An 18,644-nucleotide genomic window follows, 5' to 3' on the forward strand; every position below is an offset into this window, starting at 1 on the left:
CCTATTTTTTCATTTCTTAACAGTAGGAACGACTGTAAGGTCTCTCTTATTAACCCATAATTAACTCTATAATTGAGGTAATTACAAGATTAATCTAAGTAAATTATCAAGTTTGTAAAATTTACATAAATGGAATCCTAAGCTTTCAAAACTTAACATGTTAAAAAATTATTTCATAAACTAAAATTAGAGCAAAACATGTATATAGAAGTATGGATATCATATAAGGTAGAATAACATCAAATTGGGGTCAAAAGAGTAAAAATAGCAATTCTAACACAATACGTTGTAGTGTAAAATTTTATGTTGTGGCATAAAATGCAAAAACCCATGACAGTAATGAAAGATTTTTTGACTGAATTTTTAATTGAGGTAATCTAGGTGTCTATAGAAAGCTTTTTTCGTACTCTAGCTAATAGTACTAGTTTCACATTTAAATAATTTCTCAATCAAAAGTTGGACACCAAAATACTAACTTACTCATTTATGCTTTTAAACATAATTAGGGTGTCAAAAATCACAACCAAGTGCCATAAGCTCACAACCACCCTTAGACCATACTCAACAGACTTAACAACATCTGTGCAACACATCACAACACTCCAATAACATGTACAACTCATTTTTAACTCTCAACCCCTTAATCTAAAAAATGATAGGAGGAGTCTTAATCATGTAATCTCACATCTAAATCACCATCATTTACAAATATACTCACTTCTTACTTACACAAGTATTTTAGCCCTATTTAGATTTTACATTTAATTCACATACAACCTATGACCTAAAATACACAACTTAGATCATGAGTCAAATGATGCAAGTAAGCAAAAACACGCAATCTTTTAGTTGACATTATCAAGATGAATTATACACATAAACTCTTAAATAAACAAGACCTACAAGTTTAGGAAAGAAATCTTAAGCTTCTGATTGTTTCCCTCTGTTCTGTCTTGATAAGCTAGTTTATATAATATTGAAGAGAGAAGAGTGAATACAACCACTCAGTAACCAATGTCAATCTAATCTATATAGTTGCATGTCAATTAATTATAAATGCAAATAATAATTAATAACTTCACAAATATTATATGCATATATTTCGAATATAGCATTGGGCACAAAACTAACAACCATGTAATCGAGCATAAATGTATATCATCACACAATTTCAAAACGTGCATCATAGGGTCGTAATAATAACAATTATGTACCCCTAATAGAAAACATGCCTGACCACAAGAATAATAACTATGTGGTAAAAAATAAAATGCATAATTAATGCCAACCTTATACCCTCCTGATATCTTCGACATGAAATCGATGGCTCTTTAGTGGCTCGTCCTCAACTCAGACTAACTCAACCTTCCACTTATGAAAAGCTGCTGGGCCAGGGCAAACCTACTCACTGTGATCCATAATTTTTTCTAATAATAACAACCATAGAGTGTCATACCCTTAATCTAATCGTCTCATAAACTGGTGGAGACTAGTTAAATTTGAGTTTCTTAAAGAACAAGTGAGATAGTCCCTAATCAACTATAGGATAATGACTACCTCTTAATTCCAACGGTTGATGCCAAGCTAAGCTTCTGATTTCAACAGTAAGTCGCTGCTACCACGTGGGTTTAACACAATTACTTCCCTTCCTATAGGCAAACTCTCGCCTAAATGGTCTTGCCATGCACAAATTCAACGACATTACTCACATCACATCATATTCACACAATTTTCTTTCTCTATTATACTCCATATGCCAAATATCACATACTCATCATTTTCATAATGACATGCTCTCAACTATCCTCATTAATCACACATGTATAAATATGCATATTGTTCTTAATAATCTAATATAATACACATAATCTATCACATTACTAAAATTTGCATCAATGCGTCTTCAATCACCTAACAAGTTTTAAACAATTTAATTCAACATATAATTAAATAACAAACAACTATACAAATTAGATTTTCTCCCGTTTATTTCAAATTTTTAAAAGGTTAAATGTTCACCCCTCAATAAAAATTTTTCACAAGCTATACCAAAGCTTGAATGCTGCAAAAGATAATTGATCTATAATTAATCATACCAATCATTATTAATATTATCATAACACTCTTCCAACTTCCATTAATCAATACTTTAATTACCCAAAATTTTAATTTCTTGCACTCAAGCATAGCCATGAAGTTTATTAACTCCCATTAACTCCATTTAGCTTTCATTAACTTAAATAATCATTAATATAACATCCAACAATCCAAAATCATACTTTGGAGGTCTATGATTCATCCAAAATGGATGACCCACTCTTACAATCTTGTAAAAATTTCTAAATTGCGTGTAGAATACTTGAATAACTCATATTAGTCCTATCTAGACTAATGGATTCAAACCCATAACCTTAACTTTGAAAATCATCATCTTTAAACCTTAAATTTTACTTTCAAAACATGTAGAGAGAATAAGAAGAAATAAAGAAGGCATATCTATGTAAAACTAAGCTTCAAACATCTCTAAAATATCCAAAAGTTGATGCCCTTGCAAAGAAAATACTCTCTTGGTCATACCTTCTTTGTTTCCTAGTCTTTACCACTAGTTTGGACTGTTTTTGCATTTTTTTAAAAAAACTGGTTCAAGAAATTATACCACAATATAAATTTTTATGTTGTATCATAACACACAGTAGGCTAAAAATTTAATTTTTCTCTACAATTTGAACCTGGATAACCCAATTTACTTTCCAACCTAATTCAAAAGCTAAAGCCAAATCCAATAACTATCTCTAACTATCCTCAAACTTAATTATACTTAAATTTATATAATTACCTTTCATTAGATTAATAAATCATGGGAATAATTTTTGTGATGTTACAATGATATCCGAACCACATTTATACTTCTTTCGAATGAACTTGACCCATAAATTATCCTTATGATAAATCAAACCTCAACCAAGCTTTTGCATGAAGGCGTTGTTTTGTACTTTAGTCAGTTATAGCCTTGGACCACCCTCTTTCTTATGCTTATACACTCTATCCCAAGCCACCAAATGCACTTTATGATGGAACAAACTACTACCTTAAAGAAAACTCCTACATCATTTATCAATCTCCGTACAAGTAGAAACTGGCAAGGGAACAGTTTACATGGCATATAACAGCACAGCCACGATAATTAATTGTACAAGTGTATGTCGAGGTACCAAAGAGAGGCTGTTCATTTTCTAAGTAGATAACTGTTTGTCCATTTTATCAATAATGAACTAGTATGTAGACTTAGAAACTTTCTCATGTTGTACGAGCATACCCAAATGCTTGCCCAAATTATTCGTTGGCAAAAAGCCCAAAAATTCACTCAACTTAAAGACTTAGTTATGGTTAACATTTTGTGAAAAAGAAAATATGAGATTTAGCAGCATTAACCTTTTCACCAGAAATAGCACAAAAATCATCCAAAGTAGCTTTAATGATACCTACTTGCTCGATGTTTATTTCTACAAATATAATAAGATCATTAGCAAAAAATAAATGATTGTACCTTTCTCATGCAATCTAAAAGGAAGCAAATTTCCAGACTGCACCTTAAATTGAATCATGTGCCCATGTTTTTTAACAGCTATAAAAAATAAATATAGAGATAATAGGTCTACTTGATAGATACCACGAGTTGGGAAAAACTCATTGGCCTTCTCCCCACTCTGTCTTGACGATCCCCTGCTTCTTTAGGTTCTAGTTAGGCTTTAGTATTAGTGGTGACTATTCTCTATCTGTAACCACCATGTCCAAATACACTAACAAAAGAACTCCTGGGGCTTTCATCACTGTTGTTTTCACCATATAAGGTGTTGGAATTATATTTAGTGAATCAGTGGCCATGATGTTATCTTACTTTTTCTTGACCAACAACTTGACCCTAACGTAAAACGAGAACAAAATATCATCAATCCCACTCGCATATAACTACCTGTAGAGATTAGTTCTAATAGTTAAAGTTATTCTAGCAGCATTAATGTTCTACTGGCCAATGAGGATGCCGGAGACATACAGGGCCCTATACGACCCTAATAGAAGGTAATGCAAAACAAGCTGACGTCAACATGGCTAGGGTGATAGACATTGAAATCCAATAGGAGCAGGATAGGCTAGCTTAGTTCAAAGCTACCAACGGTACTCACTATGGTCTAATGAGTTCTTTGCGAGAAATGAGTGTCATCTAATTGGAACCATGAGCACGTGGTGTAACACACCAAATTTTTTTTAAATAAATTTAACTTAATCATAATTGGGTTACAGCCACCCAACACATTTTATATCAATAATTTCAATATAAAAATATTTTATAATTGGCTTCAACTCGCACAATACAACATTTCAGCTAAATTTTTACCTCCCACATGCCATTAGGTTAAATCACATTTGTCCATCCTTATGCTCCCAACAAGTAAACTAAATCACATTTGTCCATCCTTATACTCCCAACAAGTAAAATAACTAATTTAGTAAATTTTCAAAACAAGCCAGTTATTTGGCCTTATAATCATGCTATTTTAACCAATCCAAAGTAAACTAAATATTAAAATTACAGTCATCCAAAGTGTACCAAAAATAGAAATAGTTTGAAAGGCATGATTACATTTATATATTCATATAATTGTTAATAAACAAAAAGTCCTAATATTGGCAATATAACACATTATAAATCATAAATCAAATACCCAAAAGAGATAGTGGATCTATGCCACTAAGCCTCTGGGACTCCTCCACGTGTCACTCGTGGCTCTTCTCTTGAAAATTGTTAATCACATAATGAGACTTAAAAGTCCCAGTAACCAATACTAATTTATGATAATGTGTATAAACAGTTAAGTGTGTGCTTACTAAGTGGGAACCAAAAATAATATAATTCCAACAAAATATAAGAAACATTACAATACACACAAACAACCATCCTTATATCCCTCCATTAACCTCGAGCCGTAGCCCTCACTCGGTGCTAAATTACCCGGCCAAAGGTAGATTAACCCGAGCCCTTACAAGCCACCTATTGAGCTCCAATAGGGACTTACCACATGGCACATAAATACAACAACAATAGTAAATCTCCCAACACTTCCATAATAATCAAATAAATTCATAATAATATTGCACAATTATACAATATTACAAAATTCATAATTTTCTCAATAATCACCTAATTAACATGAAGTAACACTAATCACAAATTAAAAGCATGATTATCTCGTGGCTTTTTCAATAAATTATTCCTTACAATTTCTCTCCCACCACAATCTTCACCAATAATACAATCTACAAATAACATATTATTTATAAATATTAGTTTCAATTTTTTTTGAAACTAATAAAATAATTCTAATAATAGAATTAAAAATATAACATAATTCCTAATCTCAATCTTAATACAAATCTAGAGTTAATACTATTAAGTAAAAATTTTTAACTCCTCTTTTAATTATCAATAAACATTAATAATCTAAAAATTAACTTCTAAACTAATTTCTATTATCAAAATTTTCTTTTTATTTCATAAATTCGTACATAAAATATCCAAAAATTAAAAATTGAGTCTCTAGCTTAGAATCATAATCCTATAGCCATAATAATTCATTTTTATCCCAAATAATCATCTAAACCTCAATAAATCAACATATATTTTCAGATCTAGTTTAGAATTTGACCCATAAGCCACAAATTCAAAGATCATCAATAAATTTATACTCTAGAACATTTATTATACTACTAACAACCTCATAAACCATATTTATTCAACATAAATTTATCCCTCTTCCAGATCCTAAATTTTCTACCACCACAAAATCAGAAACCAAAGAGGAAGGATGACTAAAATTTTTTTTTGAAACACTTACTTAGTCTTGAAAAGCTTAAAATCACACCCTAAATATCCTATTAAAAACTCTTACATTAAAAATTTAGATCTTTCGCACCGGCAACTCACGCTCACAGACGCTCTCTCTGATCGCACACGAAAGAGGAAGGAAATGAAGGAAAATGAGAAGAGAACGGTGGCTTTTAAAAATGAATGTGGGTTCCAATATTTTTTATTATTATTTTTCCCTTTCCTCTCTCTTCTCTCTTTTTTATTATTTTATATGTGTGATTATTGCATGCCGCGCCGAAAGCAATTTTGTTCTTCTTCTTCTTCTTCCCTTTTATTTTCTATTCATACCTTTTCTCTTTTTTTTATAATAATAATAATAATTTAATAATATTTTTTAATTAATTAATTAATAATTTTTTTAAAAAAATTTAATTTAGAATTATATCCTAAGTTAGATTTAATAATCATTTTCTACTAATTTGCTTACCTCTAAATATTTTTAAAATTTCTATTAACCCAAATTAACTATTAAAATTTAAATTGGGATGTTACACGTGGTTCTTGCTGGACATTGCGTTTTACAACCAAAATTTAACCTAGAAGGATATTTTCTTGACTATGGGCTTGGTCAAGTTGAAGGCAGACATGAATACTTTGTGAGAAGTGTACAAGATGTCACATGCCATATTCGTGATTTCCCTACTTGGGGTGTCCTCGAGTTATTGGTTCACCATGGCTTTCATAAAAAATCTAGGGCGCTTCAAGATCCAATTGATTAGGTTCTTCATGATGTCATTTTTCATGTTCGTGATAAGTGTGAAATGCAATTTCATGAAGAATAACAAAGACATGTTCGCTTTGTTGTACGAGCTGACGTTCTTCTTCACAAACTTCAGCCTTAACCTTAGAGTTATTCCCAATAAGAGTGAGGTCCACATGTCACGTGCTGAGTGCCACGTTGAGGAAAGCAGGGGCAATGGTAGGAGCATTTGGATTGTAGAATTTCATGCAGGACAGGGATGTAGGGAGGATAAAGATGGCGATGAAGATACTAGTCGTGGCTAACTTTTTAGGGTTTTGCTTCTCCTTCTTGGTGATTGAAACCAAAGGGTGGTCTCTTGAGGAAATCTTCGTCGAGGATGGGAGAGACGCCGACCCTACTTTGTCACCGAATACCAAGGTGGTGACTTGCCAACAGGGACCTTACTCTGAGACTTTTGCAAAGCACTGATCCATCCACCGGCTTCATCCATAAGAAAGTGCCACACCCAAATCAATGCAATTAGTTTACGACTCCGATAAATAATTAATGCGCAACAGTTTCAGAAGCTTAGTTATATATATATATATATATATATGTATGTACATATATATATTGATGTTTAACAAATAGGGGCTTTGATTTGAGCATCGATCAAGGCATTTGGAATCGTCTTGTTCTGAAAAATCCTTTCACCGCGACGGCGCCACAGTAGCCAACAGGCCATGGAGAGGCCTAACCCGAATCTGTACTATTGCCAGGCCAGCCTTCTCCATCCCATCTGAAGCACTCATGCTAATTAAGATCAAGGAAACGTTCTACCAACCAAAAAAAACAAAAAAAGAAAGATCAAGGAACTATTGCGCCACATCAGGCGCGATAATGCTGCACCAGAAACTCCTCTTCAACACTACTAACTCTGGTCCCAGAGAGCAGTTAAGAGTTAAAATTACCACATACTGCAAATTATAAAGTACAAAAAGAGTTAGAAAGTCAGCATATCGAAGATTAGGGATTAGGATGACAATAATTTCTTACTGCTGTATTATTATTGAAATAAAAATCACCATGACTTAATTTTGCTCTGAAAAATAAAAAATCAAGAAAGACAAAAACCTGTCCTCGAAAAATAATCATTGCTTTGATATTATTTCATCGCGGACAATCCAGAATCGTAATGGTTGGCCGGTATCATTTTGGGCCTGAGATTTGCATGGGGTCTCAGTAAGTCCACTGGGAAGACCAAAATGGCTCGCGGACCCCCAAAATAATCTACGACTTTTGCTGACTGGAGTGGAGAGGGAGTGATCTCATCTCAGCAGCCCGCAAGGAATTCATGAATGCAAGTGAAGCATTTTGATTTGTAAACCATGAAGAAATCATTGAAAAAAGCTATAAAAAAAAACGAAGCCATTATTAGTGTAACTACTTGTCCACGTCAGTAATTAGTTGTAATCAGGTTTAGAGTTAGTTTACTGTTTGTTATTTTGTGCTCAAGTGGTTCTGACCGTGTATATAAAGAGGGATGGGATGGATGCCGACAAATCGACGCAGGTTTGTTATAATTTGTAAGTAACAATGAATATGTCAAGTGCCAACAAGTGTATAATGCACATGCTCGTAGTTGAGAATGAGAAATGAATCCCATGGAAGGATAAGGAAGCACGAGAATCATGAACAATGGGCCACCTCCATCCTCGTGCAACAATACGATGTGGACGCCTTAACAGAAAAATAGTTCGATCGTGCACCAATTGTATCATCAAGGAAGGACCACCAACGTTGGAAACAGCTAATTAAATAAAAGCCAAGTCAGAAACACAATAGGGGTCATGTCATATGTCTTGATTATTATTACTCGATCAGAAGTGGGATTAATGTTGGAAAGTTTTGGTTATGCCCTTTGTCCTTTACGACCTTTTTTTGACTACGCGAGCAAAGTGCTGAGTTGTAAAAGCACGCAACACATTTAAACTCATCATCATATTCACCCTTCTTTCTTGACACTTCCACTTCCCATTGGATGCCCCATGCATGAACGTACTACGTTTCAAAAATCACTCTTCCTTGTCTTGTAATCCTTTAATGATTGTTTTCCAAAGGTGTATCGCTGATTTTTGTTCGAGCGGAGGAAATATGCTCGACGTATTTCACGCTCACATGCCCGCTTCCATCTATCTACTTGTATCTAAACATTTTGTAGTGTCGAGACACGCACACACAAATTAAAGGTGGCGCGCGCGCACATGAGCGAAATCCATACTATTTTTTAAAAAATATCTACCCACTTCGTTCGATGTATTTGGGAGATCCAAATCACACCCGATTCATATGATATACGCAACAAAAGCCTGGGAAACCTTAAAGAACAAGGTATTTTGTCGAATGATATACACAATGGGAACGCGTGGAGGCTCGTAGGTTTTGCTCAGACAGTCTTCACATGAATCTTGAAATCAAATCAATGCCTCGCCCATTCTCTCTCCTTCCTCCCCTCCCCCCCAACCCTGTCGGCTGCTGATTGCGACTACCAGATTCAAGTGTGGGCCCCCCTCCACATGACATCTATTAATATGACGTGCCACGTGTTCGCTGATAATCACCATGACTCACCCCTCTTCCCTGCCACGTAGGCCTTCCTCTCATCATGTGGTAACTCAAGTGCAACTACAGAACTCCCATGCGTATTTCACGTGCTCCCCCTACTCCCTTGTCTTTCTGCTGTTCAATGGAATGCACGCTCCCCCGAATAAAATTATTCTGCTAATGGGGGAAACAGTTTGTTTTCCTTTCTTCTTCTTCTTCTTCGTTTTTTTTTTGTTTAAAAAAAAAAAACTGGTGATTTGGTGAGACGGCAGACGATGAGAGAGAATCAATCAATTTTCATTTGGCTAAAAAGGTCAAAAGAACATGGACGAGATTTGGTGGGCCCCAACAGAAGGATTCCATACAAGTGAAGGATAAACAGTGACTGCCCAATTGTGTTGATTAAGGCAGCGTTTGGATTTTGAAGAAAAAAAGAGGGATGAGTGTCGAAATTTGCAGTAGGTAGTGAAATGAATGATACGTGAGGTGGAGGCTGGGATGCTGAATGATTTTGTTGGCGAGTAGGGTCTCTGATCTCTGGGGGGACCAACCTCCCTGTACGCTGGTGATTTCACGAGGCCCAATCGTAGGAAGCCGCCACTCACCCCCGGGCCTTCTCGTTTTCCACTCTCTTCCACCATCGCCATTCTCAATCTTCCATTCATATCTATTCTTTATTTACAATATTCTCATTCTCTCCTCTCTCTCTCACCTTTTGTTAACGTACGCAAACATAATTAGAACCGCCAATATAAAGTTCTAATTTTCGATTCTTCATGGGCTGCAAAACAATTAATGAGTGAGACATATTCAATCCGAAATCTCAATCTAATTCAAAATGTGTTAACTGGAAGAGAAGCGAGTTATATTTTGCTTTTTGGCATGCATGGTTTTGAAAATACATCTTATAAGACGTTAAAGCGCTTGGTTTTGAAGAAAGGACGAATTGAAAGCATATGAGAAAGAGACATGAAGGGGGGACCGACCAAAATTTGTCCTGAAACGTCACAAGGGGTGGCTGCGACGGGGCAAAAACAGCAGGATTTGGCAGTTCAATGTTGTCTTTCTTTATTCAATTCCATTACAACGCTGCCACAGAATATAAAAGAGTTACAGATAGCTAGCTAGAGAGTGCAAGTTGGCTTGAACAGTTCATTCATTTGCATTTTTCATTTTGCTCCTCATCCCTCTTATTGATCAAAACATCAATTTAAAAGCCTGCAACGGCCGTCGTTTACACTCGGCTACAGCTGCAAGTGGACTCCTTTCTCGTTCAGATTACAAGAGGGACATTATGAACCACCACCACATATTTCGGGAAAACTTGCAATTACCACAATTTCATTGTAAGTTGTGAATGTAATCTCACGGTTGAGTTTAGGAAGTGAGTACCACTAACCTTGGGATCTTCAGAAGCAACACCGATCACAATTTCTTTAAAAGTATAGCAGCTTACAGCCCCAAAGTTTGAACACGTTCGTACATTATATTACTTAGTGCTCTTTTCCTTTAACCTATTGTTTGCAAGTTTTTGCGCCTGCAACCCAACACTATTTAATGTAGCTTCGGCTTTTTTGCTCGAGACTTTTCTGATATATTCAGAGTTTATTGTGGCTCATGAACTTCTCATCAATATGTGGCAACCACTACTCTCTGAGAGAGCCTCAGCCTGGTTGACTTGCTCCAACCAGATTTCCCCATCAACAATTCTGTTTTCTTCCAATGCATATAATCATTGCGTTACTTTTCTTTGTTGTTCTTGTTACCGTTATTGGCATTTTATCGTTGTATGTAGAATTCAACGGATTCATCATCACCGTCAGTTCATGACCAGTGCTAGAAATGGAACCCAACATGGAATGAGAAGTCGTTCTGAAACCGGAAATATTTAGATATTGTTTATTGAAATGATTATTATTTGTTCGGAGGGGGCACGGGGCGAGAAAAAGAAGACATTATCCTATACATTTATTAGGCGCTCAAGTTGCGTGCTTCTGCGTGACAACTACTGGAACAGAGGGACAGGAACACTTAATCAGCATCAGACTAACTGGACGGTGAAGGGGATTAGGAGGAACATTATCAAGGATGGGATGGGCGCAGGATATATAATTATATATAGTTAATTACTAAAAGGGAACAAAAGTGGTTGTTGTTATAAATTTAACAGTACCAAAAATATCAACTCCCAGGTCAATAATCAATACTTTTATCTGAAGTGTTGTTGGGGAAAAGGTTATCATGACACCCAAGTTATGACATACGCTGCTGCAACGATAAGAAGTAAAAGTGAAAACCAACCGAGACTGCAGGGAGAGAGACAGAGCAGTACAAAATCTGGCGGACGCCGAGTAAATTGAGGTAAGTATGGTGAATCTATTTACATCTCACGTTCACGTACGCGTAATTGGAGACGAACACGGTGAAACCAGGGCAGGACAAATAATAATAACATAGTGAGCAGAATATTTATTTTAAAATGAATGCAATGATAGAGTTATGATTCGGGGCAGGATGTTGTTGTGCATAGAGCTGAGCGCATTATGGTTTACAGTGTACTAGTACTACATAATAAGGAGAGGGTCTCGTGTCACACCATGACTAATGCTTTTTTTTTATTTTTTATTTTTCCTGACCATCACCACATGACTGGCTTTCCGAAAACACAATGAAGTTTCTGCACCCCTGCCCCTTTAAATAACTTGCCCAGTTGCCCTTTACTTATGAAGACCCAGCACTCGATTCGGTTTTATTTGACGATTTTAATTTGGATTTGTATCGAGGCCATTTTGACACTATTTTTTTCTCACTTCATGTTTAGGTGTGCCGTCAAAAATAGTTTGAGAATATAAATAAAATTTCCCCATAAAAAAAGAGTTTAAAATTATGCGTGTGGCCTGCAAAAGCAGAGAAATAGCAAGCTTTAATTAGTAATTCAGTTGTTATGGCGGATGGAAGGTTAAATTGAAATGAAAATGTATGTTCAGGATAGGAAATTAAAAGCGTGAAATGAAGTAGGCAGTGAAATGGTCACGGGGGACCAAACGGGATGAATACGGATATATGAACAGGCAGGCGACAGCTATATATTTTCGGAACATGAAGAAATTTATGGTCAGCAATTATGGTAGGGTGATTTTCTACTATATTTCTATCTCTTTTCCCATCGTCGCTTCTTCTTCTGTCTTTTTGTCTCTTTGCTACCAATGCTCTAAGCTCCATATGCTTTTCCCACTCGGCCACTCCTACATGATCTACTTTCCTGCCCTCCACAAATTAAAGACTAGCTTTCCTTCCCCTCCCCAGAGTTTTCCCACAAATTTTCTTTTGTAACACACAGAAGACGCGGGCACTTAATCTTTTATAACTAATTATTCATGGTTTTGAATGATTACCAAATGTGTCAGAAATACAAAGTCTCAAATGTAAGTAAAAGGTCCATAGGTTCTGTTATCTCAATTTACTCAAATGTAAAAATGTAAGGGTAATTGAAAAAATATAGTTTGATTACTAAAATTGAATTACAAAAAAGGAATTGAAATAAGAACTAAATTATAAACACAAAGTAGAAGATAATCTGAGCAGTGAAGTGTTTGAATGAGTTGTTAATTGTTGGTTGTTATTTTCTTTCCTCTTCGAAGCTTTATTTATAATGTTGGTCTAGAGCCATTATGCCTATGAAACAAGGAGATTGATTGCATAGTGTCAAAATATCTACTCTTGTTGAGCATAGTCTTGTAAGATTTAAGGCATGTTCTAGTAACAGTTCCATGTTTAAATAATAGTTTTATTGGATTAATCTTTTTGAATCTTATGGATTATATTTTTTTCACGACTGAATACTAACCCAGTTCAAAAACTCTCCTTTTAAATGGATCGAGCTCTGTCTAGATAAAAGACTTATTAGGCCTGTCGTTTCCTCTTTCATACTTTTAAGTTGTAATTGAGCGTTGTTTTATTATTAGCCCAAGCACTAGCATATATTTATCCAATTAAATCAGAAAAAAAGGATTCTAAAGTGTCAATGTTATTAATTAAAAAAATTTGTTATAAAAATTAATTTCTTCATCAGTTAAAAAGAAACTCGTTCAATATACATACATACATACATGTGTGTGTGTCTGTGTGTGACTGTTGACTAATTATATGACTGTCGATTATAGATATACACACATATACATGGGACTGGTAACAGGAGTAGCACGCGCGAGGTCAGGGTATATAATCATACCCGTTCCTTAATTAAGAAAGAAAGAAATTGCGCGGGCAATGTTAATTGCTTGTATTAAGTTTCCAAATGTACGTGCTATTCATAATTAATTACGCGGGGATCTCAGCATTATTTGAGGATGCAATTAAAATCAAAATTGAGAGGATCTTCGTTTGACATGGAGAAAGGAGGCTTTACCTGATCAATCAAGGTCATATGATCTGCCAAAGTGTAGGGTTTTGGAACCAGAATTGGGTTGAAAACAGGAGTAAGAGAGTGAGCGTGTGGTTAGGAGATGGTGATGGGGACGTAGTAAGGGTGTGTGGAATGTAAAAAAGCAATGACTTTTGGAGCGAGCGTGTAGAAACGGGCAGGGCAGGGTAGGGACCCTGTGGAAGATTAGGAACGTGCTCTTGTCACACTTGATGAGGCTGAGGTGACAAAACTAAGGAACCGATTTTAGTGCTTCTCATACAAATAAGTAGAGAGTTTGTCATCTTTAAATCATTTAAATTTAATTTTAAAAGTCTAAATTTACAATTTTTTATTTTTATTTTTATTTTTTAAAAATTATTCTAATAGATGCATAATCTAAAATAAAGGTAATTTCTTGATTGCCAGGTTTTTAGAAAATAAATTTTTATTTAAAAAACATATGTTAAAAACTGTAAATTTGAACATGAAAATTAAATTTAAACGTAATGAGTTTCAAGTACTGATTTTTATGATGATCACCCAAAGATGGTTCCAAAACCAAAACAGTGCATGGCTACACAAACATGTGAGGGGTACGGCTGGCAGGCTCGGACATTTTGGCTCTCAATCATGCCCCGTACCACAAGACTGGATTCAACGCCCGCCTGTATTCCGAGCTCATCACTCATTGCGCGCATCAAATTTCCTACCTCCCTCTTTGAATTCGTGCTTCCAGATAATCGGGCTGTGATCCACGTTTTCTCTTTGTCATTTCTGGATCCATACATCCCTGCATCCTCGTCAATCATCCTCCGGCGCTCCTCCCTTGACTCATCAAGCCCCCGCCACGATCTTCCACGGCCCATGACCATTAACAACACTCATTCATTCCCCCCCCCCTCCCTCTTCAAGTAGTAGTCAAGCTAACCCACGCTACTCTGACGGAAATTGAGATTGCCAACGTTAATTAATAATTTTCAGGAGTTTGTTCGGTGTTTTTAGATCTATGATAATAGTAAAGAGGAAAGCTATGCATGAGAAATTTGCCTAAATGTTTTGACCTTGTTGTAATTTTATTAATTTTATATAAATGTGCATTTACCTACGAAAATCCACACAACCATCCACGTCTACTTTCTTTAATGGGCTGGTTGAAATTGACCCTTGTGTAAATTCGAAGCGGAATATACACGGCCTAACAGAAAATGATTGAGCCGTTGCGGACAACGGCTGAGAGAGAGAGAGAGAGAGAGAGAGAGAGAGAGAGAGAGAGAGAGAGATACCAGGAATCTTCATTTTCATTTCCTGTCGGTCAATATTAAGTTCCCCCTCTGGCCCCTTACACGAGATAGGTGCAAGTTTTCTCTTCTTCCTAATGCCCAATACATGACCAGCTCTTCATGTTTTCGCCAAAATCTCTGGCTTAATAACACTCTATTGTTTAAAAATATAAAATATTTTTAATTAAATTTTATCATTTAATAAAATAGTAATTTATTTTAAAACTAACTTTATTTTTTTATATTTATCTTCATTAAATAATTTATAATAAATATAAATTTATTCACTGATAAGAGCACTTATTTTAAAAAAATAATGATTACCTTCAAAATATTAAAACTGTATTATATTTTTAAATATTTAATTTTAAAAAAATATTATATATTTTTTAACGACGCGTCAAGTCCAGACTACGAGAGAGGAGGGAGAACAAAGATGGGGAGACGTCACGGGCTGCTCGGCTTGCCTGCACAAACTTTTCAACGCATTTGAAGAAGTTGACCCGTTGAATTTGAATACCGACGTCGCAAAACGAAGTAAAATCCAGAGAGTAAAATTTTCAATAAAATTCACGGCATTTTAGTAAATACATTCAAGAAAGTAATAAATGCCATTAATGATCAAAATTTTGAAATCGCACAGAGACATAAAACACAATAAAATCAATGAGAGGCAGAATTTCCAATAGTTGCATGCGCTGGGCAATCGGGTTATTTAATATCAGAGTTGAATTATGAATGCGATGGCTCCGCATGTTTCTGAGATGGACCCAAAAACAAAATCACCATTTCCGGAGAAAGATTAAGGACAGACAAACCTTGAGATAAGCTGTGCCCGAGTGCCGGTATAATTAGATGGTGGAGAGAAGAATAATGATCCTCTGGGACAAAAGATATAAAACCACATGAAGAACGTGAAAAGAAAAGAAAAGAAAGGAGGCGGGGGGTGTGGTGGGAGGAACCGAAGAAAGAGATGAAACGAGGGCGAGAAATATAAGAGAGTGGAGAGGCCAGGCGCCTATGTAAAGAGGGACTCATTGGGGTTGTTCTGTTTTTAGTGTTTGCTACAATTACAGGGCTTGCCTTTGTTCCTTCTTTTCCCATTACCAATCCATACCCCTTCCCTACCCTCCGCAATCTACGCCCCTACTTAACATTAACGCCACCTCCCGCGCCCCTCTCCTTTTTTTATTTTTTTATTTTTTATTTACAATTATAATTCAAATTCAAGATTCTGTTTCTAAGCTTTTTCCCATGGAATCTTCAACTGGATGCACTAATTACTAAATTCTGCACATATTAATGATATTGAGCGCGGAAGAAACTAGCATCGCCAATCAATAGGACTTCCACGAGTCCATCATGCATTTGGGGTTCATATCTTACATTCTCCAGCAACCCTAGTTATTTGGCATCATTCACCAATTTTACCAAATTCTGGCCAGGAATACAAGGTTCATACAAAGGAAAAACTCAACTCAAACCCTCACAAACCCAAAAAAAAAAAAAAAAGGAAGCAGCGGATTCTGCCACCGGAACAAAATCGGCAGAGTGAATCCGCAGGGTGGGGCGGCTGCGGCAGGGGGGGGAGAGAGAGAGAGAGTAACAGTGTCAGTCTCAGAGCGCCACCAGAGGATCTGACCCTAACAATATGTCTTGAAAGTAATCGTCCACCTGGCACATCCCTGATGGCGAGCACGCTAGCTCCCAATCTGTCTCCCCCGCTCCTCCTCCAATCTCCTCCGCCATCACCCTCGTTGTTTCCCAATATAACGGCGATGGCTCTTCCCACATCACCGACGAGTATTCTGGCGTTTCAAAGTTCCTCAACATGTCATCCCATACCGGCATCCCTATCCTCCAATTCTCCTCTTCCTCCCACAACCTCCTCTCGTTCGTCGCCCCTTCCCACTCCCCGAATGGCTCTTCCCCTCTTTCTTCTCTTTCGTCCTCTTCTCCGCATGAGGCCGTCGCCTTTTCTGGTTCTGTTTCCTCGCTCGTATTACTTCTAAACTGGAGCACCGATGTCGGCGATGAAAGATTATGAGAATCGTCTCCCGATTCGTAGCCCGAACTGGAGGCTTCTGGCTGCACTGACACTTTCATCTCCGGCTTCATTGTCATTTCTGCTCCTACTTCTTCGGCCTTGTCCCTCGCCGGTGGCGTTGCAAAGTTCGTCAGAGCATCGGGTCCTCGCAGCTTGATTGCCGCATTATCGTAAACCATGGCTGCCTCCTCTGCTGTATCATACGTCCCCAACCACAGCCGTACTCGTCTAGCTGGATCTCGGATCTCTGCCGCCCATTTCCCCCAAGGTCTTTGCCGTACACCTCGGAACTTCCTGCCGTTATTGGTCGTGGAAACCTTCGCCGGCCGACTTAAAGTTGCCGTGCTTCCGCCGAGCCTCTTCCGGGCATTGTACGGGAGGGTCCCGTTTTTCGCGCTAGTCTCGATGTCAATCTGGTTCACATACCGCTTGACTCTGGGTCGACCACCAAACTCTCCTTCCTCGTCGCTGGAGGAGTCCGTGGCATCCGGATCAGTTACGGATATCCGTACGACTCGCGGCTCTGTCGGATTGTTTAAATCAGAGCCTTTGTGCCTCGCGAGCTTCTTGGTAAAGCTGTGATGCACTGTGTATTTGCATAGGATGCTTTTCACCATGATTTTTGTTTCTATGCTATGTCGAACAGATTCAAGTGTTGGCGAAACAAATATGGCCAACCCCAGGAATAAAAAGAGAACCGTGAAGAAGAAGATAGAAACTTTATGATGAGCACTCCAAAGGGATTTTACTCAGAAATCTGCCAAAAAGACATGCAAAGGTGGGCGAGGGAAGGACAAAAGCTACAAAAATAGTATTAAAAACTGAGACGGTAAAGGAAGGGAGTGATAGGAATAAAGAGAAAAGAGCCAGGAGCTTTTTCACATCATGGGCGGAAAAGATAACACCGGAGGTCCCTTAAAATCTGAAGCCAGAGCGACAGGGGCTTTAAGGAAATGTTGAGAAGATCCGAACCGTGGTTGAGCAGCTATGACCGACTCTTTCCTTGGAACTCAGTATAAGAGTCGGGGTTAACGGGAGAAATCCGGGGATTCAAAAGCAGAGGAAATTACAAAGGAAGAAAGATGCAGATTCTTGGAGACTTGGTGGCCCTGGTTCAGGAGACTTATAGTACTCGTGTTTAGCGGTTGAATGGGCAAGTGCAAGAGCCAAGGAGCTAGGAAAGAACACTCTAGTTGCTGAGAAGACCGAAACACCGAAATTTCCCTTTTATAGGACCCAACATCCCAAATGGGGACGCTCGCAGCATAAGACTTATTTATTATATTCATATTCTCTCTCCCTTGTCTCTCTAAGCATAAAATATTAAAATAATAGAAGAAATGCCACCCCTTGCACATTTGTTTCTTTTGAACATTGAAGGTGTTTTTGTTGAGAAGGGCAGGAGAGGGAGTGGGGAAATTTCCAGTCCGGTGAAGGAATAGCACCAGAGTTATGATGATACGATCCGCCGCATCCTTACGATGTGGACACGTTTCCTGAGTGGGACCCTGAGAGGAGATCTGGACCAATGAGGCTACATCCAACGGTGGTGAGCAATCATATGAATCCAACCTCGAACATCGTGATAACAGTCACGTGAGACCCAAGATGCCCGGTCCCTTATGGTTAGTGGGTCAAATCGCTTTGACTAATCAAAAATACAATCATTTACCTTAAATTAATTTGGATTCAAAATATAA

At 37.1% G+C, this 18,644-nt stretch overlaps 1 protein-coding gene and 1 pseudogene across 1 annotated transcript; one reads left to right on the plus strand and one right to left on the minus strand.

Moving 5' to 3' along the window:
- The first annotated feature begins 3,200 nt into the window (after positions 1-3,200).
- LOC129294550 (low affinity inorganic phosphate transporter 4-like) lies at positions 3,201-7,097 on the plus strand (annotated as a pseudogene).
- Positions 7,098-16,227: 9,130 nt separating this feature from the next.
- Positions 16,228-18,124, minus strand: LOC129294673 (ethylene-responsive transcription factor CRF4-like). Its single transcript, XM_054933130.1, has one exon. It carries the CDS (start codon positions 17,559-17,561, stop codon positions 16,515-16,517), a length of 1,047 nt encoding a protein of 348 aa, XP_054789105.1. The 5' UTR covers positions 17,562-18,124; the 3' UTR covers positions 16,228-16,514.
- Between the last annotated feature and the right edge of the window lie 520 nt (positions 18,125-18,644).

The sequence above is a fragment of the Prosopis cineraria genome, unplaced genomic scaffold, assembly GCF_029017545.1.
Source record: "Prosopis cineraria cultivar Desert tree isolate PC_DT_omini unplaced genomic scaffold, ASM2901754v1 PC15, whole genome shotgun sequence".
In the NCBI taxonomy this organism is placed as follows: domain Eukaryota; kingdom Viridiplantae; phylum Streptophyta; class Magnoliopsida; order Fabales; family Fabaceae; genus Prosopis; species Prosopis cineraria.

Coding starts and splice junctions, on each gene's coding strand:
- LOC129294673 (XM_054933130.1), bottom strand. CDS start 17,561: ATGGTGAAAAGCATCCTATGCAAATACACAGTGCATCACAGCTTTACC.